Genomic DNA, 20602 nt, shown 5'->3' on the forward strand with positions numbered 1-20602 from the left:
TTGGTAGGAATATTATAATTAAATAAATCCACTGAAAATTTTTGATTAAGGTGCCAAAAATCCAGACATAGAATGAACGCTTGCATCCTACTGAGCAAGTGAGAACCGCCTGATCTCAAATATAAATAAGAAAAAATGTTGACTATGGTTGTATGATGCAACAATGAAATTGTAAAGGCTGAAAGGGTAATGTGAAGGAGCCCTATGCTTCTAATGTTCTAACCCTTCAGCATAAAATGCACAATTCTACAGCATCTAGTGACTTTTTGTAGAAAGCATACGCAACTTTCAGTATGGACGAAACTTCCTAGCTGCTCGGAGCTGCTGTATACGCTTTTTGTCCTCCTCAAATTTGCTTTGCAACATCATAATCTCTGCAAGGAAATCAATATACATTCTTGGTTTCAATAGTTGATAGACATCATGAGCGACTGCAGATTGATGCTCCTAGGATCAAGCAAGCTTACAGCTAAAACATCTTCGAACTAAAATCTAATGAAAAATAGAAAAGAAACCTACGGATGAACAAATGATCATATAACAACAGGAACAAATAAACAGAAATATATTCTTTTTTCCCGAGGTTTAAGTTAAAAGTTTCATATTCAGTCTTCAAAAATATGCTTTAACAGTTAAAGTAAAAAGTGGTTGAATCAGATAGCACATTAATAGTTTACAAAATAGAGTCATCATACCATTCCTCTGGGCTTCCTTTCTTTGGAACCGGTAGAAATTGAGCCCAACACTTTTGTCCTTCTTTTTGGCCATCTTGTCCTCCACAGCTGCCTGGGCAACAGAGCCTACAGTAACTCCACTTTCAACATCTGTAGTCTTTTTCCTTCCTTTATGATGTGTGACAACAGTCCATCCCCCTTCTGCAGCTTGGGCTTCTCTTTCTTTTCTTTCCTGCATTGTGCCAAAAAAACATAACCTGAGGATGACCCACATGGTCTCAAGATGAAAAGACTATAGAATATGCATAACCAATTTATGCATTAATTTAAGGAGCATGCACTAAAAATTTAACCAACATAAGATCAAAGATCGGTAAAATGGGAATAACATGCAGAAATACCAAGACAGAAGTATAATACTGGAATTTGTCTTATACCATCATGAATAAATTTGTAGAACAGGTACACAAAAAACCATATAGTCCATCCAGTTTTTCATACAAGCAAACAATTGAAATGCAAAGAAAACACATTTTAGTTTACGGAACAAGTAAACCTCACTTGACTTTCAGCAGGAGAATTTATATGCACATGTGAGTGGCAGTTCTAGGAGGGAAATACGTTAAGGGAAATTAAAATAAAAATAAATTAAGAATCGTTGTAAGGGAAAAATTTACCTGTTCCAATTGTTCCTCATGAGCAGTTAAAAATTCATCTATCTTTTGTTGCAGTATATCTAGCCCTTGTCTACTTTGATAGTAGTCCTTAATCCACTCTGCAGTTTGTAGAACTCTTAATAAGAAAACAAATACTAAAGTGTGCCACCAAATGTTAAAGAAAAATATATCTCAAAATTAATCCCCATAGAATGTAGGAAAATGATGATAAACCGAAATAGATATAAACAGAACAAGGAAAAATAATGGCAGTATAGGTTTAATAGATCATGTTTAACACCACTAAAAGAAGACACGCTGAGCTCAAAATCCAGCGAACACATGCATTAAATTCTGCAGCTATTCGAAGATTTAAAATGTTTTTCTGGCTTCAGATTACTTTAAGCATACAAAAAAAAAAAAAAAAAAAAAACATTATATATAATAAGTCATACTTTTCATTCCTTTTGAGTCATCTTCATCGCCTGAAGAGATAAGATAGACATCACTCTTATAAGCTCCTCCTTCCTCTTTCTTTGACTTGTCAGCCTCTTTTGATGAATCATGTTCCCTCTTTTTCTTTTTCTTACCTTCCTTTGACTTGCCTACATTTTAAATTTTGTTTATCTATTGTAGCCAGAATCTGAGCAAATGAACATAGGTAATACTCCACACTCAGCATATCATACCTTTCATCCCTTGCAAGCAGTCCTCATCTGCTAAAGAGACATGAGAAACCTCATTCATATCAGCTTGTCCTCCTCTGTCCAGCCCCACATTCTTCTTTGTTGAACTCTGTTCCTTCCTTCTTTTTTTCCTAGCTTTCTTTGAGTCTCCTATAAGAAAAGGAATACTGATTGATAGATGAATTTTAAAGTATAACTACAAATAATGTAATCAGATGACACTTTTCTCAGATGAAACAAGGATCATCAGTTCTGAATACATAATCTTTCTCAAGGTCATGTACGTTCTATTCTATGACACTGCCATCCAATGAAAACCAAGACTTCCATGTCTGTGATTCCACCAACCACTCAACAATAAGATTTGACCAACCAGAATTGTAGGATAGAAAAATACGCATGATGCTTGATAGTGCCAATCCAATTCTTTTAGAATTTAATGAAGAAAATAAAGAGTAATGACATGAGCTAGCATATTAAAAAAAAAAACGAAGCAAAATTTTGCATTGATATTGATAATTTCAATCATACCCCAGAACCAACCAAGATAAAAGTCCACTAAATGCACAAATATCATCAAAGCGCATGTAATTCTAAACACTCATGAAAAGATAATACAAAACCAAGGGTCATTTGCAGGAATAAAGTATTTACACATAAATGCGACAAATTATCTGTAAGTATACCATTTTGTTTCTCAAAACCATCACTGGTCTCAGTATTAACAGGATCAATCTTGAAAACAGAGCTGCTATTCTCCAAGCTCTTGAATTTTTTCTTCTTGGGTGATTTTGGTCCTTTTCCTTTTTTGGCTGTTTTTGTTGAGTTATCATCTGAAAGAACGAAAAGAAGCAAACAAGAGAAGATTAGCCAACTATATAAGTAATCCTTCAAACCACTTGAATAAAAAATCCCTATTACCTTCAGTGCTTATCTGAACAACTTTGCCAATGTCAACATTCTTTTGTCTCTCTCTTTTTCTTTTTGTTTTCTCTGTAGTTTGGTTCTTCACAATTTCTACATCTGTATTCAACTTTCTACCTGGAGAAAAAAAAAGATATACAGGATGTAAGATGGTCCTGACAAATTTCAATGAACATTGTAGTGCCTCGTAACTCTCTTCCATTTAAAACATTTCAATCAATTATAGAGTAGTTCCATCTAGTGTAGTATCTCCAAGATGGGATGTGACTATGGATCAGCTTATTGGGTATAAGTTGTCATTCTAAAATTAGGAGTTGTTGGAGAAACAAATGCAGCATTGTCTTCCAATAAATTTATATTTATATCAAATTGCAGCTCTTTTCCCTTCGATTTCTCCCACTCAATTTTATTGAAGTTAAATTTCACACTGATCAAGATGAAATCACGCAACCTAATGAGTTGTCAGCTAAATATTATTTCTGAGTATGCTCACGAGGTACACAATAAAAAAGAAACTTATTATATGACTATTCAAGTGATAAATTCAAAACTATCAGCTCGTCTGGCACACTCTAGCCTCCCAATAATCCTTTCTCGCTACCAGCTTCTCATTCTGTGGTGCTGTAAAATAATGGTGTAGGAATTGAGGATAGTTTTTAGCGTCAATTTGAGTGCAAAAGTTGAAAAAAAGGATACACTTTTGACACTGCATTGGAAACAAGTTGCACTCAGTTTTTCTCTTACCATCCATTTTTTGCACTCAATATGTTGCAAGCTACAGAGGTACATCGAAATAGCCTTTTACTAAAACAACTAACAATCTCAGGAACAGCAAGTACCAAAATCATGGTTACAAAATCATACGAGATTCTTTTGCCAAATCCATTGTTGGAAAAGCATAAAAAAAGGGTGCTAATAAATAATATTCGACCCTAAATTAATTGACAGAATGCAAGCACTCCTAATCGTTGTGACTACCCTTATTTTCCTATATTGGAGATTTGTGCATACCAATCTTTCTTTCAAAGATTGACAAAAACCCATTTTTTGAGTTAAAAACACATAAAAGCACTGACTTACTAACCTGAACCCACAACCCAAAAAGTCGTTACATAAGCAAAGAGAGACACAGAAAACCATTCCCATGAAATTAGAGAATGATATATATCCTCAACAACAAAGTTAAAAATCAATCCAAACAAAAACTTTAAAAAAAAAAAAATTTGAAAGACAAACCCTTTTCGAGTAGCTTCTTGTTTTTTAAAGGAGACTTCTTATTCTTCTTCTTCTTCTTGTGCAAGTCGTTGTTTGCCATGGTAGAGCTTTTTCCCTCTCTGCACTTCTTAATTCTTATTCAGAAAAATATAAGAGCAGCTGCAGCAGCATACACACTTCTGCTGGCTTTTACTTCATGAATATGGGGCTCCCTGTTTGAGGAGGCGAACAAATATCGGGTCGGGTCGGGTCAAAGTTTTGCACCTGTACGGATACTTGGATTGGTGGTAGCCGTTCATTTAATCTAACGGTTAAAGAGATGGGTAAAAATGTCAAAGTGTAGTCGACTTCCAAAATCACGCTCGTCACGTTCTCACTGCCTTCGATGGCTTCGTTGCTCTGCTTCTTTCTTGTGCTTCTGTGGCTGTGTAGCTGCTGATAAATACTCCATCCCCTTCTTCTTCTTCTTCTTTTTGTTTTACTTTTTATCATTGCTTTTCATTAATGTTGGTCGCGAAGCAGAGCAGACACTTTTTAGTTTGTTTCGCACTACCATGAATCGCATCCTTTATGGTGCTCTACAATCCACCAGCATCAGTCGTGGGGAAATTTGCTTTTGTTTATGGGGATACACTAAGGCAAACGAAAAGTCTATTCGTTTATTTATTGTTGTTTAAGGCAAGCCCAATCCAAAGTTCACAATTTTTTTTCTTTGTTTCAAAATTCACTCAGGGGATTCTTTCTTTTTCATTGAATGGCTGGTTTGGTTTCTTTGCCTGGTGAGACCCAATTCATTCAAAGTGTTTGTAGCATTGTAATCAAGGGTCATTGGAACAAGCTGTTCAATCCCAAGACGGGTTTTTGTTTCAATTCAACAGCCATCCAGCAAGTTCTCCTTCAACTCTCTCGTTATGGCTATGTTTCTCTTTCTTGGGATTTCTTCAAATGGGTTGAATCGATACCCAATTCCAATTACAAGCACTCCTTGCAGTGCTCTTGGACCATGATTCACATACTCACCAAGCACAGGCATTTCAGATCTGCACAAGAACTGCTTGAAAAAATTTCCCTTAAGGATTTCTTGTCTTCTTCGTCGGTTCTGAATGTTTTGGTCAGTACCCACGATGATTTGGATGCAAATTCACAGATTTTGAGCTGGCTTTTGATATTTTATGCGAATATGAAGATGACCCAGGATGCAATTCAGGTTTTTGAGCACATGAGGTTACATGGGTTTAAGCCTCATTTGCATGCTTGTACGGTTCTTTTGAATTCTTTGGTTAAGGATAGGTTGACTGATATGGTATGGAAAGTTTACAAGAAGATGGTTAAAATTGGGGTTGTTCCGAATATTCACATATACAATGTGTTGATTCATGCCTGTAGCAAGTCTGGGGATGCAGAGAAGGCTGAAGGTTTAGTTAGTGAGATGGAATCGAAGTGTGTTTTTCCTGATCTTTTCACATATAATACATTAATCTCACTGTATTGCAAAAAGGGTATGCACTATGAAGCTTTATCTGTTCAAGATAGAATGGAAAGAACAGGAGTAAATCCTGATATTGTTACTTATAATTCCCTAATTTATGGATTTTGTAGAGAAGGAAAGATGAGAGAAGCTGTAAGGCTTTTCCGAGAAATCAAAGGTGCCAAACCTAATCATGTAACATACACCACTTTAATAGATGGATATTGTAGAGTGAACGACCTTGAAGAAGCTTTGAGGTTGCGTGAGGTTATGGAGGCCAAGGGCCTGTTCCTTGGAGTTGTTACCTATAATTCAATTCTCCGCATGTTGTGTAAAGAAGGCAGGATAAGAGATGCAAATAAACTTTTGAATGAGATGAGTGAAAGGCAAATTGAACCTGACAATGTCACTTGTAACACATTGATAAATGCTTATTGCAAGATAGGTGATATGGTATCTGCCTTGAAGGTGAAGAACAAAATGCTCGAGGCTGGATTAAAACTCGACCAGTTCACGTACAAAGCACTGATTCATGGATTCTGCAAGCTGCAGGAGATGGATAGCGCCAAAGAGGTTTTATTTTCCATGCTTGATGCTGGATTTTCCCCTAATTATTCCATATATTCATGGATTGTAGATGGTTATTGCAACCAAGAGAATGAGGATGCAGTAATAAGGCTCCTAGATGAATTTGTGAAAAGAGGTCTTTGTGTTGAGGTTTCACTGTACAGGGCACTAATAAGAAGGTTATGTAAAAGAGAAAGGCTTGATTGTGCTGAAAAAATATTCAAGCTTATGCAGGGGAAAAAATTATTAGGAGATAGTGTCATATACACCAGTCTGGCTTATGCTTACATGAAAGCAGGGAAGTCAAGTGTTGCTACAGTGATGTTAGATGAAATGTATAATAGGAGGTTGCTGATAACACGTAAGATATATGAATGTTTCAATGCTTCTTATGCTAGTGATTATGATATTATACGCGTCTTTTGGGATCATGTCATCGAGAGGGGCCTGATGTCAAAAGGTATCATCAACAAAATGCAGCAGTCATGAAACAACATGGAAGACATTGCAGAATCGATGTTTTACTTTCCTCAAGCAACACAATTTCCCTAAACTCCCTTTTCAATATGTTGCTTACACAGATACAATGTTCCAAATTTGGTAGTTTATCAGTCAAATATCAAATTTGGAAACAATCTTTTGACATGCTGGATGGATTTTATATTCATGAATTCATACCTCTGCTCATCAAGTATTTATATGCAACCTTTGATGGCGGGCTCGGGCCTCAACTGCAAAGTTTGAGACAGTGTTTCTACCTGATAGATCACAGAGCCTATTTTGATTGCATTCTGAGTTGGGTCATTTCAAGCACAAAAGATGAAGGATTAGTGCTTTATGTTCTACAATGCATATGACTCCAATTGAGGCTAGGAAAGATTTGAAATGCAGCCATAAGCACGGCAGCATGGTCAGCTTCCTAGATGGCGATGTTCCTTTATGGCACCAATTTCTCTAAAGTAGATGTTCTGGTTCTCACCCTGGTCAAAGATTTTGGATATTTTCTCCCTCACATAAAAGTCTGCAATGGGGTAAAAATTTGTGGCTTTCGCTTAGCAGAAAATTTTTGAATTTGGAGTGGATTCTAGTCCACCGAAAGGGCTGGCTAAAGGCAAGACCTTTGGCATGGGCCTCATACAAAGGACCCAAAATAAAACATACGATGTATCGTACTTTTTGTAATTACTGGTCTTTAATTTTCTTTTTTTCTAATAAAACAGGTTAATTTTTTTCTTCTTAGAAACATTTTTTTTTTCTACAATTTTTTTTTTGGTTAGAAACTTAAAGATGGGTAACATTTTATTCTTTATTTCAAAAATTAAATGTTAGCTTCGTTACTTACTTTTAAGAATAATTTTTTAAAACAAAAATTAAAATTTAATGTTATTCTTGAAATTGGGCTGAAGATGTTTAGGCCTACTTGAAAAAATGTATAGGATAATCAAATATTAGAAACATATTAAATGTATCAAAATAATTCTTTGTCAAGGTGACTTGTATAATACCCTTTTGGGACAACCAGTTAATAATGATGATAAGGCTTGCCTAAGAAAATAGTTTTCTTTATAAGATCGTTCCATTAAATCAGAAAAATTAGGTAAATTATTTAATAAACAAATGAAAGGAAAAGAGACAGAAAAAAAAAAATTGCAAAAAGATTTTGTGCAATGTCAGCAATCCCCCTTTTCTATTTTTCCTTTAATTGGTTGTTGCTAACTATTTTCATGAAGATATTTAAACAACCATGTTGATAAATACATTTTGTTCTCTTATTATTATTCAGACTACAATCTATATAATATATGAAAGAAGAAGAATATGCGCCACGTGTCAGCATACCTTTTTTCCAAATTTTCTTCAAAATCATCTTTTTTATTTTTATTTAATTTATTAATTTATTATTTATTTATGGTGCATATAATGTAAAGTATTTATTTTTTAAATTTGAAAATCAAAGTAAAAAATTTGGAATAATCTTTGTGTACAAAAATGTTCATATAATATAATTTTTAATTTATACAGTTAGTGGAATTGTCATACACATAATTGCATTGTTATTCAACTTTTACCATACATGAAATTGCCATACATAGAATATATTCTTATTTTTATCTTATTTATTTACTTATGGTGCATAAAATGTGAGGTATTTATTTTTTAATTTATGTAAATGGCAGTTTTTTTTTGTTACAGTTAGTGAAATTGTCATACACGAAATTGCTTTATTATACAGTTTTTACCATACACGGCATTGCCATACATGGGATTGCATTATTATACAGTTTTTACCATATAATGTGAGGTATTTATTTTTTAAATTTGGAAATCAAAATAAAAAAATTCGGGACAATCTTTGTGTACAAAAAGGTTCATATAATGAAATTTAAATTTATACAGTTAGTGGAATTGCCATACACAAAATTGCATTGTTATTCAGCTTCTACCGTACATGAAATTGCCATAATGGAATTTATTCTTATTTTTATTTTATTTATTTACTTAAGGTGCTTAAAATGTGAGGTATTTATTTTTTAATTTATGTATATGGTAGTTTTTTTTTTTTTTTTTTTAGTTACAGTTAGTGGAATTGTCATACACGAAATTGCATTGTTATACAGTTTTTACCGTACACAGAATTGCTATACATGGAATTGCATTATTATACAATTTTTACTATATACGGAATTGCATTATTATACAGTTTTTACCATATATGGAATTGCATTATTATATGTAATAGAATTGCATTATTATAGTTACTTTTTGAAATAAATTTAAAATAAATAAAATATATGATTTTATATTTATCAAATAAGTCAAATATATTTAACTATAAATAACTAGGTGCTACCTTCCGGTTATTTAAAATTTTGGTATTCAATACTATATTGGATTTTATTCTCTCATATTTCTGTTTTAGTTATTAAATTTTTTTTATTTATTTAATTTCAGTTTATTTTCTTTTTTTGATGGATCCTCATAAAAATCATCTTAATCATGAGGATGTACATGAACCATTCTATGGATTTTTGATTGAAGATGATGATGTTGCTGTGGAAATTGATGGAAAAGAAGGAAAATTTCTAAATGAAGAATTCTCACTGATTATAGATTTACCTATATCTATCAACTTTTTCAAGAGGATAGAGAACAAAAAGATAAAAAGGAAAAGACATAAGAAATAAAAGATTATTTAAACCAAGAGCATGTAAGAAAGAAGAGTATGATAGTTCTGGCAATAAGGTGGTATCGAAATTCTCGAATATTGTGACAACTTCATTGAACAAGAAGCAATTTAGGAAGATGAAGCATTTGTCCTAGACATTATAATTATTTTTTATGTTTGATTTTTCACATTGGAATCTATTATGTTTATTGGGATTGAAATAAAAAAAATGGTTTTATTTTAGTTATTATAAATTTTGTTTTTGTGGTTGGTCTATATAATTAATCTATATATTTGAAAAATAATATTCGTTTTTGTTGTTTTAGCTTTCAAATAAACCTATAAACCTCTTTCTATTATTATTATATATAGTTTCATTCAACAAACACAATGAAATGATCCAAGCGTGCACCGATCATATATATAAAAAATTCTATAAAAAAATTATTTGTGATGCATATAATGTGAGGTATTTATTTTTAAAATTTGGAAATCAAAGTTAAAAATATGGGATAATTGTCTTTATGTATAAAAAATTTCATATAATAACCCTTATCTTTAGGTTTCATGAGATGCTAAATGACTTGGCTACTTTTGGTAATAAACAAATATCAATATTGTTTAATAAATACTAAAGAAAAATTGTTTGTTTTTTTTTTTTTTTTTTTTTTTTAATTTTAAATATAGTTTGTGTATGTGCAATTAGTGGACAAGGACCTGCTTCCAACTGATAAATTTTATTCTGAGTATCATCGTCGGTCCAACAATGCTTCCATATTGTACAAACCAGAAGAACTTACATGACATCCAATTATAAACCAGAAGAACTCAATTACCATCATCCTTCCATATTATAAAAAAATATATATATATATATAGATATAAAACTTACGTGACATCCAATTACTGATAACCAGAAGAAAGATTAAAAAAGGGTTGCAAGGATGGAAATAAATTTACTATTTCATATTCCCTGTCTTACTGCTTTTCTATCAATTTCAGGAAGCTTTAATGACGTGCGATTAGAGAACCAGATATCTTAATTGCTAAACCCATTCTGATCTTATTCTCTTTTATCTTCTTTTTTGTATCTTTATTAAATTGAAATCTTCTTTATAAAAAAAATTCCAGTCTTGAGTAAAATAATTATAATATAGAAGCATTGTTGGAAACTATAAGTAAATATATATATAATATACAATAAAATAGTAAATATAATATACTATTATTATTATTATTATTATTATAAAATATAATATTATATGTATATAATATATAATACACTATATAATTTGCGTATATGAACTTAGTACAAATTAGTAAATGACAAATTGCTTGGCTACTTTTGGTAATAAATAAATATCAATATTTTTTAATAAAATATCAAAGAATTAATTAGGGAAGTTGACAAAGGGAATTAAATTCATTCTATAATTATTAAAGTTTATAATACTAAGCGAGCAACAATAATCGGTAACATACCATTGAAAATTATGTGGTTTACCATGTATTACATCGTGATTATTTTACTTGAGGACCAATATCAAATTACCAATGAAATAATCTATTTTCATGATTATGATTATTTGTAACTATTGTTTGTTATATTAATTTATTGATATATAGAATTCTTCAAATATATAGTAATTACTCTCCTTGGTTTTTTTTTATTTTTTTATTTTTTTCCTTATTAGGATGTCATTGAAGAATCAAAATCAATTAAATTTTTATATTATGCCGTACATAAAGGGAATAAATTTTTTCATAATCGCATAATATTATAGTTTGTAATCTCTAGAACTATTTAAATTTTAATTATTTTTTTAAGGATAAATATCAGTTTTTTTTTTTTATCAGGATGACATTGAAGAATCAAAATCAATTAATGGATTTTTCAATCCTGCTTCTCACCATTGCCAAATGCTATAATTTGTGCTAAAAAACAATTAAAATGGCATTATTGATGTACCAAATGCTGAACTTTCTAAAAAGACATTTCCTTATAACTATTTAATTATGAAATTTTATTTATCGGCAATTCAATATATATTTATATATATTGTTAAGAATAGATGGCATAATATTGGGTATATTACCAAAAATTGACTTCTTATATACTTATTGTGTATTACATCATGATTCCAGATCAGTTATTGAACCATCAATTAATTAGGGAAGTTGACAAAGGAATTAGATTCATTTTATAATTATAAATTTCTATACATGGTTTATTATTAAATTTTATAATAAAAGATGCCCATTCCTTTTATAGATTCTATACACAAATTTTATAATTAGTTATTTCGTACTAAACTTATGTTTCATGATCAACAATAATTACTGGGAGGAAATTCCGTACATAGATTCTCAAATTTTGACTAACCATTTATGTTTCACGGATGATTATTTACAAAGAATTAAAAAATCTATTTAAATTTAAATTTAAATTCTATAAAAGAAAGATATTATTTAAATACATTTAAATTTAAATTAAATTATATACATATATTTGAATTTGAATTTAAATTTTACAGATGGAAAAAATTAAATACATAAGCATTTTTAAATTTGAATTTTATAAGTGAATGGTATTATATATAGATATTAAATTTTTAATTCTTAACAAACATTTATAATATACATTGAAAAAAATAAGATCTATATATACTTATTATCAATAAAATTTTTAAAATAAATTTTCGAATATGACTGGACAGATTAATTTTATCAATGAGATTAATGCTAATAAGTGTAGTGGACGCTCAAAGTTCAGAGAAGTTTTTCAAAAATTTGGATTAGTTATATTAAATTTAAAATTTTAGTTTAATATTATTTTTATGATATTTTATATTTGATTTGATTATAATTTTTTTTATAATATATTATCAAAATAATGTATTACAATTATATATGTTGTGCATAGCAGGAGTATGTATCTAGTATATATTTACACAATACACACACATATACATTTATAAGCAGTCTAACAGTTATATATAAAGACGTCAAGGCATGGAACGGAATCCGTCAACCCTATTTTTAGGAAACAAGCATTAAACTGGGAATACTCAGATCTTTCTTCCAATACACTCCAAGTCAAACGGCACAATACTCTCAATACTCCAAAAACAAATCGACACGTGTAAAACCGAACAATCCCAAGCTGACACGTTTCAAGCTGCATTCCACAGGTTGAATACGTGTCAATCATCTTGGGTCTTGATTACTATATAAATACCAGCCAATTACAGAGGGGTTCATCACCAACTTCTTATTTATCAAAGCCTGAGATCAATCATCTTTTCATAAAAACCAGTGTGATTTTGTGTGTCTGTGTGTGTATTTCTTTTTTGACAACCAAAGAAACCAAAAATGGCAGACAACTCTCAGAAGATGAGCTACCATGCTGGTGAGGCCAAGGGCCGAGCTCAGGAAAAGGCTGGCAACATGATGGACAAGGCAAGCAATGCTGCTCAATCAGCCAAGGAATCAGTGCAGGAGGTTCTCATTTTCTACTCTCAAAATTTATTTATTATGTACAATTATACATTTACATATATATATATATATATATATATATATATATATATATGTATATATAATATAGTATGAATAATGTTAATAAGTTGTATGTCATGGTTTTGGGAATTGTTGTTTTGTAGGCTGGTCAGCAGATGAAGGCAAAGGCACAGGGAGCTGCTGATGCAGTTAAGGATGCAACTGGAATGAAATGAAAACTTCAATGGACAAATCTGATCTACCTTGATTTCACTTAGGCCTTCTTATTGTTTTTAATTTTAGGCTCTTTTTTTGTTTTTTTTTGTTTTATTGTCTCTTTCGAACAAAGAAGGGAGCTCCTCCCATGGAGGGTCTGAAGCTCATCTGGGTTTTTTTGTCCATTTTTCATCATTGTTTTCTGCTCCTTGTTAATGAGGAGCTGCTTGTTAATGTTATTTTTGTTTGAAAGAAGAGGACTGTCTGTTGTAAGTTCTCAACTCAGTTCATAAAGTTTAAATCATAAGTTGATTTTGAAAGAATATCTCTGTGTTATTTATTTAATTTCTCTGTTTGGGTAATATCTAGCTAATTTTTTTAGTAGTAAGTACCTGCGAAGGATTAACATTAATTTCCTACTAGTTTTACATTTGGCAATTAGGACCCTTTCCACTGGGTTTTCTCTCTAATCTTTGCAAGAATGTATATTCACTTCAAGAGCACATATACATAAGTGAGGAAACCAAGAGAATGACCTCAAAGGGAATCTGTGGGTTGGATTGCTAATGATTAATCGAAAACACACACACACACACACACACACACAAAAAAAAAAAAAAAAAAAAAAAAAATTGGGGCAGCTGATCTTAGAGCAGCCACTTCAGATACCTGGAAAGTTTTTTTTTTTTTTTTCTCCTTCTGCTCCTTGGCCAGTTATCAAGGCAGAAACTCTTCCTCGCAGCTTGTAATTGTCATTTTCACCATATTTGAGGATATTTAGTAATTTCTACCATAATCATATGTATGATGTATCCAATCCTAATTGTTCTTTAAAGATGGTAGAAATTACATTACTGATATTCTGACCAAAAGAACAATTCTTGAATTTCTTTTTTTCTTTTTTTTTTTTTGGGAGTTATTTTGCAACACTACTAGAGAAAGATTCGAGTAAATAAGGGTTGTAATAATAACTATTTGGCTAGAAACATCTCAATTTATTCCCCCCCACCCCAAACCCAAAAAAAAAAAAAAAAAAAAAGAAGACAAAAAGGAGACATCTCAAATTGTGTACATGGTATGCTTGTTATTTTAGATAAATAATGTCCTCAAATTAAACCTTTTCTCAACCCTATGAAAAAATTAAACGAGTAGCAAAATTCAACATTCTTCACAGATCCAAATCTTGTTAAGCTTCGAATTTCAGAATCTACTAAAATAGATAATAAAATAAAAACTTATGAATAATGCAATCTAATATAGTTTAAATAGTAGGAAAAAATATCCGCTTAGATTTTGTATAATGATCAGAATTATAGTTACTTAAAAAAATAGTTATGTTTAGTATCCATGCTCATATTTTAATATAAAAATGATGTACTTATAATACCAAATAATAAACAAGATTTTTATATAAAATAGTCCAGGAAACACACAAATCAGACCATTTTGGTTAATTAGTAAGAAAATGGGTCAATTTTTATTTTTAGTTTTTGAAATGTATTTATTCAAAGTGAATATTAGTTATAAAAAAAGAGAGTATTATTTCTTATCAAAATACTAACTACATGATTAATATTTAAGATTCACTACATGTTTAGTGTTTGGTATTATTTTTTTTAATAAAAACAACATTAATTTGGGACTTTTACAAGAGAATAAATTATTTTATTACTAAAATCTTCTGCCATATTTTAAAAAAAATAATTATGTCAAAATATTAATTAATTTTTCTGATTATTCAAGTATGATATCCCACTCAAAAAACAGAAAAAAAAAAAAAAAAGTTAGTGTTTAAGTATTTCACTGTATACTTGGCCCAAAACCACCCAATCCTACACTTGACCCAAAGCCCAACCAATCTAAAACCCTCTCTGTGGCTGTCTCTGTTCCTCTCTTAATTGTATACTGAGAGCTTTAGCTGCAAAGTATTGTGCATTCAAAACCCTAAAGATGAGACAACCATGGCATCAGCTTCTTCTCCGAGCTCGAAGTCGCTCTTGGGCTCGTCTTCCTGTTCACCCTTCGCATTCCCAGGTACAATCCGAATCCAATCTTCAATCTTTTCGCTTTCTCACATCACTCCTCCACAACCATTCTATTCACGACGACAAGATTTCACCTTCACTGGTACCCACTGCTTTTGTTCCTCGCTTCTTTGCGAACACCATTAACCCCACAAATCCCTCCATTTTTTCTCGGAGTTTCTCATCCGAACAGGCTTTTGAACTTAAGGATTCCGATCATGCTATCATATCCGATATTTTCTCCAAACACAGGGGTGTGGATGATATCAGGAAGGACTTGGAGTTGAATAATATTGTTATTAGCCATGAATTGATATTGAGTGTTTTAGGGAAGCTGGATAGTTGTCCCAATGTTGCAAGAAGGTTTTTTGATTGGGTTTTGGAGAGTGACGGTGAGAGGTTGAGCTCCAAATCGTATAACTTGATGTTGGGTATTCTGGGTGTTAATGGGCTTATGCAGGAGTTTTGGGATTTGGTTCATATGATGAAGAAAAAAGGGTATGGTGTATCTAAAGGCGTGCGTGACAGGGTTTTGGAGAAATTTGAGAAGGAAGGTATGGATGGTGATGTTGAGAAGTTAAGAGGGGTCTTTGCCTTGGGGTCCATAGACAATTCGTCGGAGAAGATTTGTTCAAGGATGTCTAAGATTATTAGAAATGAGGTGTGGGGGGATGATGTTGAGAAGCAACTACAGGATTTGAATGTGACATTTTCAAGTGATTTGGTTAAATTGGTGTTGGATAGTCTAGGTACAGAGCCGACGAAAGCGTTGATATTTTTTCGATGGCTAGACGAGAATGGGCTGTTTAGGCATGATCAGCAAACTTATAATGCTGTGGCACAGGTTTTGGGTAGGGAAGATTGCATTGACAGGTTTTGGAAAGTAGTAGATGAAATGAGGAGTAAAGGATATGATATGGAGGTGGAGGTTTATGCTAAGGTTTTAGGACGTTTCTGCAAGAGGAAAATGTTGAAGGATGCTGTGGATTTGTATGAATACGCAATGGCTGGTGCAAATAAACCTTCCGTGCATTGTTGTACCTTTCTATTGAAGAAAATAGTTGTAGATAAGAAGCTTGATATGGGTCTGTTTTACAGAGTTGTGAGGATTTTTACAGAGAGTGGGAATGCATTAACAAATTCTATGCTTGATTCAGTTCTTAAGTCTCTAAACAGCGTTGGTAGATATGGAGAGTGCAGCAAGGTTTTGAAAGCAATGGAGGAAGGTGGGTATGTTGTTAGTAATAATCTACAGAGCAAAATCGCATTCCAGCTCGGTAGTGCTGGCAAAAAGGATGAAGCGATTGAGATTGTGGATGGTATGGAAGTGTTTGGGAGCAGTTCTAAGACATGGGCTTCATTAATTGAGGGACTGTGTGTAGCTGGGGATCTTGATAAGGCTTCTAGTTGCTTACAAAAGATGGTGGAGAAAGAGGGTGCCAACTCTGCTGGTTATGCTTTTGATTCGCTCGTAATTGCATATTGCAGAAAGAACAAAGCAATGGATGCTTACAAGCTTCTAAATGAATTAGTCAGTGAAAAACAGTTAAAGCCATGGCATAGTACATACAAAGTTTTGATAAGTAAGCTACTGGTTGAGGGTGGATTTGGATATGCTTTGAATATTTTGGAAATGATGAAAAATCATGGATTCCCGCCCTTTGTGGATCCATTTGTTGAGTATGTTTCGAAGTCTGGAACAGGTGATGATGCCGTAGCGTTTCTGAAGGCAATGACTTCAAAGAGGTTTCCATCTATCTCTGTGGTTCTCCGTGTATTTGAAGCCTATTTCAAGGCTGGAAGGCATACTGAAGCTCAAGATTTCCTTTCTAAATGCCCTGGATACATCCGTAACCACGCTGATGTTTTGAATCTCTTCTGTTCCATGAACACTGTAAAAGGTGCTGCTTCCACTAGAATGGCTGCTTAGGTTTTTCCTTTTTTTTTTTTTTTTTTTTTTTTTTCCCCTCTTCTTATTGTAATTTTAAGGCTATAGCAAGGCAAATGTTCAAAAGTTTTGGTATGAATTTGTCTTTGTTTCACCATCAAAATTCATTGACAAGGAGAGCGTGAGATCAACTATTTTCAGTGGCTAATAAAGTTCAAGTTGTTCAAGTTTTGCATTCATTTTTTGTTCTTTTAAATGCTGAATGATATGAATGTTGATGGGTTCTATGAAATTAATCAACCGCAGTGGTCCAGGGTTTGAAGCTTATTGGGTTTTAATGTTATGGTAAATACTTATGCAGGTTAAGTAGGCGTCTTGAAGTTTCATTGACAACCTGTTGGAAGAGTTTCTATAGACTTCCTGATCATGATCTCACTCGTAAAGTCTTGGTATTCTGATTTATATTATATCTTCAAAAGATATATGTTTTTCTGTATTTTGGTTGATAATGAGGGGCTATCTTCTTATGGTGTTAAAAGTAGGGTATTCTTTCAATAGCTCTCCAAATCCATAGTTGGAGCTCTATTAACGAACTTCCTTTTGAGCCACGGTTTTCTAAGGGACAAAGAAAGTTCCCAGTTAAAATGGAATCAATTTGGGTTTCAGTTTTATCAGTTATTGTATGTGAGTTTTCAAAATCAAAATTGAAAAATATTCAAACCAAACATGAATTAGAAGTCTTGCGGCGTAAGTGGTGTATACAGTTGATTATTGCTGTATTTGAAGCATATACTTTTACCTGGATGTATTATTATGTTTTTCCATATGCATTAAAATATTAGATAATAAGTAATTATTGTTTTTTTTTTTTTTAATAATTACTATTCAGCTACGTACATTTGCAATTTATCAATAATAAAATACTTTCTAATACTTGTTCCATTATTTATTTTTTCTCCCCAGAATTGAAAGACGAGATCAAATTTAATCTTTCTTTCGACAATAAGATACCATCTATTTTTTTCGTGTTATATAAAACCGTATTTATTATAATATTTCACTTTCTCATGCTGTATCTATGGTGATGACCATGAGATATTACCCTTTTAAAATGAAACTTAATATTTTTTTTAGCATGTGGAAAATGTGGTTTTTCCAGATTTGTAATAGTACTTCGACTGCTGTTATATCTTATCTATTTAATTTTTTATCAATTTTTTTTTTTTTTTTGTTTTTGTCCTGAATTTTATCATTAGTTTTCGAGATTCTTCAAAATAATAAAGTTTGATATGCTTACGTAAATTGAAATTGATATCACATTGTGGAGCAACACATTTTGTGTACCACATATTTCCGTGTGGACCACCCAGTAGGCCACAAGATGGTGGAATTTTCTGATAAGGAAGGAAGAAGAGGAAAAATGCTTTTGAAGGTGTTTGATATTTGTTAAAACTTCAAATCATACACAATTAGAAAAGAAATCAATTACATCTTCATTGATAGATGCAACTAGTAATTGTAGTTGGGCATTACTTGTTCATTTTTGCTAATCTGTGTTTCATTCTGTTGCTGAACCAAAACCATGATACTGATCTTGTGGTTCTTATGAAGTCATTTTGGCTAGTAAAATTCTGGATAATAATTCTATTTTTCTCTTTTCTTCTTCGACATATACATCAAATGCGATAAATCCATTCATGGAATAAGATAGTTTCTGCAGAATTGATTATTAAGATTCTTAGTTTTGTTTACTATTCATCATTTTCGTAACTAAGTTTGATCATTTTAGTAAGAAACAGTAAGAAACTATAGTTGCATGAGCTTTTTTTCAGGAGAAGACAGGCTTTGCCAAACTGGCGGCCAAATGGATAGAATGAGACTAAACGATGAGCAAAACGTGATGAGTGTGACTCAACATGGCAGTGGACAAGGTTTAGTGTCATTCTCCACGAAATTTTTTCTCTCTTAGAAAAATTAGAGGAAATTTCTTCTTGGAGGTTTCTGTAAGATACATTTTTCAACCGCATTTATGATTATTTATTTTTTATTTTTTTAATGAATTGGGAATTTGGAGCAAAGAAATAAAGGACAAGTAATGTTGTAACAGACAGTGTGACAAAATGCCATCATCAGCTCGATGATTAGTGGCTATTGCTTCCCATCCATGTGCGTAGCATCTCTGTTTTTACAATAAGGCTCTCTATGCAGTTGAAGGGGGACTAAAAAAATTGAATCAACCCCACTCTAAGTTTAGCTTTAGATTAGCTATAGATGATGATCAATTCTATCGTGTATGAAACATAGACAGTATGATAATGATTTGTCATCCATTGTTATGGTTCTTGTTTGTGTTCATAAACATTGAAACTTTTGTAGATTCAGTTGTTTGTCATGGTTTATCAGCAGAATTGTCTACTGCTTAGCCTTTGTTTTTGTCCATATACTTGAACAAAATTATTTTCAGGGAACATCTAAAAGTTACGCTCTTGTTTGGTCATGTACTAAAAAAAAATTGTTTTATTTTTCTTTTGGAGCTTTATTCGACCATTTTGTAGAGCTAAACAGGAAGCAAAAGTATCATTTGAAACACAATCAACAGAAACCATGATACCAAGTCTCCCTTTAACACTGTAGGATTTGAAAATGTTATTTCAAAAAAAATAAAATAAAATAAAAAAATTAAAAAACAAAGAAACTTTGACCTCATGATTTAGATCCTTCACTTTTATTTAGTGGATGAAATTCCAAACAGACCCTTGGAGCTTTGAAACAGTTGGTCAGTGACCTTTAAGGGGGGCAAATTTTCTCACCAAAAAGGAAAAACAGGCCAAAGTAGTGGAGAGAGAGGGGAGGGAAAAGAGAAAATGGTCATCATGTTTTAAACAGTTTTTACAGAGAGTTAAAGAGAGACGCATGGGCTAAAGGACCAAATTATGGCGGTGATATAAAGTGATTTTGGATTGGGGTCTGTTAGGAGATGTTAAAAACATCAATCATCATCAAAGTAGAGAAAGATGGGACACCGTGTTTCCACAAACCAGCTTTCCCTAAACTATTTGGTACCATGATTGTCTTTCTTCTCGTGGACATTTTTAATCACTTTCACTTTCCTGTCAATGAATTCACAATTGGGACACAACTTATTTTTTCTTCTTTTTACTTTTATTTTTTTAATATATATATATATATATATATATTTTCTGATATATATCTCCCTCCCGACCATCACCAAAGAAATATGCAGAAAATGAAAATTTGAACAGCTTCTTCAGCCTTATTAGGAGCTAGCTATAGGGAGAGAAGCACACCAATTATGGCCAAACAAAAGATACCCATTATCCTTAAAAGCACTTTTTGATACATTTAGCACATAAGTAACTGCTATCATGAAGAAATGCTCAGAGATTATCAAGATGTTTGTAGAATTGCCAATGTCATTAAACATACAATTAGAGCCTTTGTTGTACAATCAGATGAACATAATCAACATCAGCTATCAGATTCCATGGTGCAGCATGTTTTTAAACTTGTTTTTAGAACCAATCTTTGGAAGAGATAGCCTGCTCCTGAGAATCATTAAAAACCAACCCCACAAAAAAAAAATGAGAAGAAAAGAGAAA

At 32.0% G+C, this 20602-nt stretch overlaps 4 protein-coding genes across 5 annotated transcripts; 3 read left to right on the forward strand and 1 right to left on the reverse strand.

The window, feature by feature from the left end:
* On the reverse strand, positions 1-4341 carry LOC107416487 (uncharacterized). The gene is made up of 8 exons (XM_016024974.4): positions 4177-4341; positions 2938-3057; positions 2703-2849; positions 2020-2166; positions 1786-1935; positions 1352-1449; positions 696-906; positions 1-374 (listed from the first exon to the last, which is right to left on the reverse strand). The coding sequence occupies exons 1-8, from the start codon at positions 4253-4255 to the stop codon at positions 289-291; spliced, it is 1038 nt and encodes a 345-aa protein (XP_015880460.3). The 5' UTR covers positions 4256-4341; the 3' UTR covers positions 1-288.
* A 149-nt stretch (positions 4342-4490) lies between these two features.
* On the forward strand, positions 4491-6839 carry LOC107416488 (pentatricopeptide repeat-containing protein At5g38730). The gene has a single exon (XM_016024976.4). The coding sequence runs from the start codon at positions 4910-4912 to the stop codon at positions 6677-6679; it is 1770 nt and encodes a 589-aa protein (XP_015880462.3). The 5' UTR covers positions 4491-4909; the 3' UTR covers positions 6680-6839.
* A 5781-nt stretch (positions 6840-12620) lies between these two features.
* LOC107416496 (stress-induced protein KIN2) lies at positions 12621-13393 on the forward strand. Its single transcript, XM_016024984.4, has 2 exons — positions 12621-12857; positions 13019-13393. Exons 1-2 carry the CDS (start codon positions 12729-12731, stop codon positions 13088-13090), a joined length of 201 nt encoding a protein of 66 aa, XP_015880470.1. The 5' UTR covers positions 12621-12728; the 3' UTR covers positions 13091-13393.
* Positions 13394-14946: 1553 nt separating this feature from the next.
* LOC107416479 (pentatricopeptide repeat-containing protein At3g02490, mitochondrial) lies at positions 14947-19370 on the forward strand. Of its 2 annotated transcripts, XR_009638705.1 has the most exons (3): positions 14947-16995; positions 17344-17431; positions 18815-19370. XR_009638705.1 is itself a non-coding variant. In XM_016024962.4 (2 exons), the coding sequence occupies exons 1-2, from the start codon at positions 15021-15023 to the stop codon at positions 17346-17348; spliced, it is 1980 nt and encodes a 659-aa protein (XP_015880448.2). In that variant the 5' UTR covers positions 14947-15020; the 3' UTR covers positions 17349-17777. The 2 variants fall into 2 exon arrangements, 1 of the variants encoding a protein (XP_015880448.2); XM_016024962.4 differs by lacking the exon at positions 18815-19370 and having other exon boundaries at positions 17344-17777.
* The last annotated feature ends 1232 nt before the right edge of the window (positions 19371-20602 follow it).

The sequence above is a fragment of the Ziziphus jujuba genome, chromosome 4 (genome assembly GCF_031755915.1).
Source record: "Ziziphus jujuba cultivar Dongzao chromosome 4, ASM3175591v1".
Lineage (NCBI taxonomy): Eukaryota > Viridiplantae > Streptophyta > Magnoliopsida > Rosales > Rhamnaceae > Ziziphus > Ziziphus jujuba.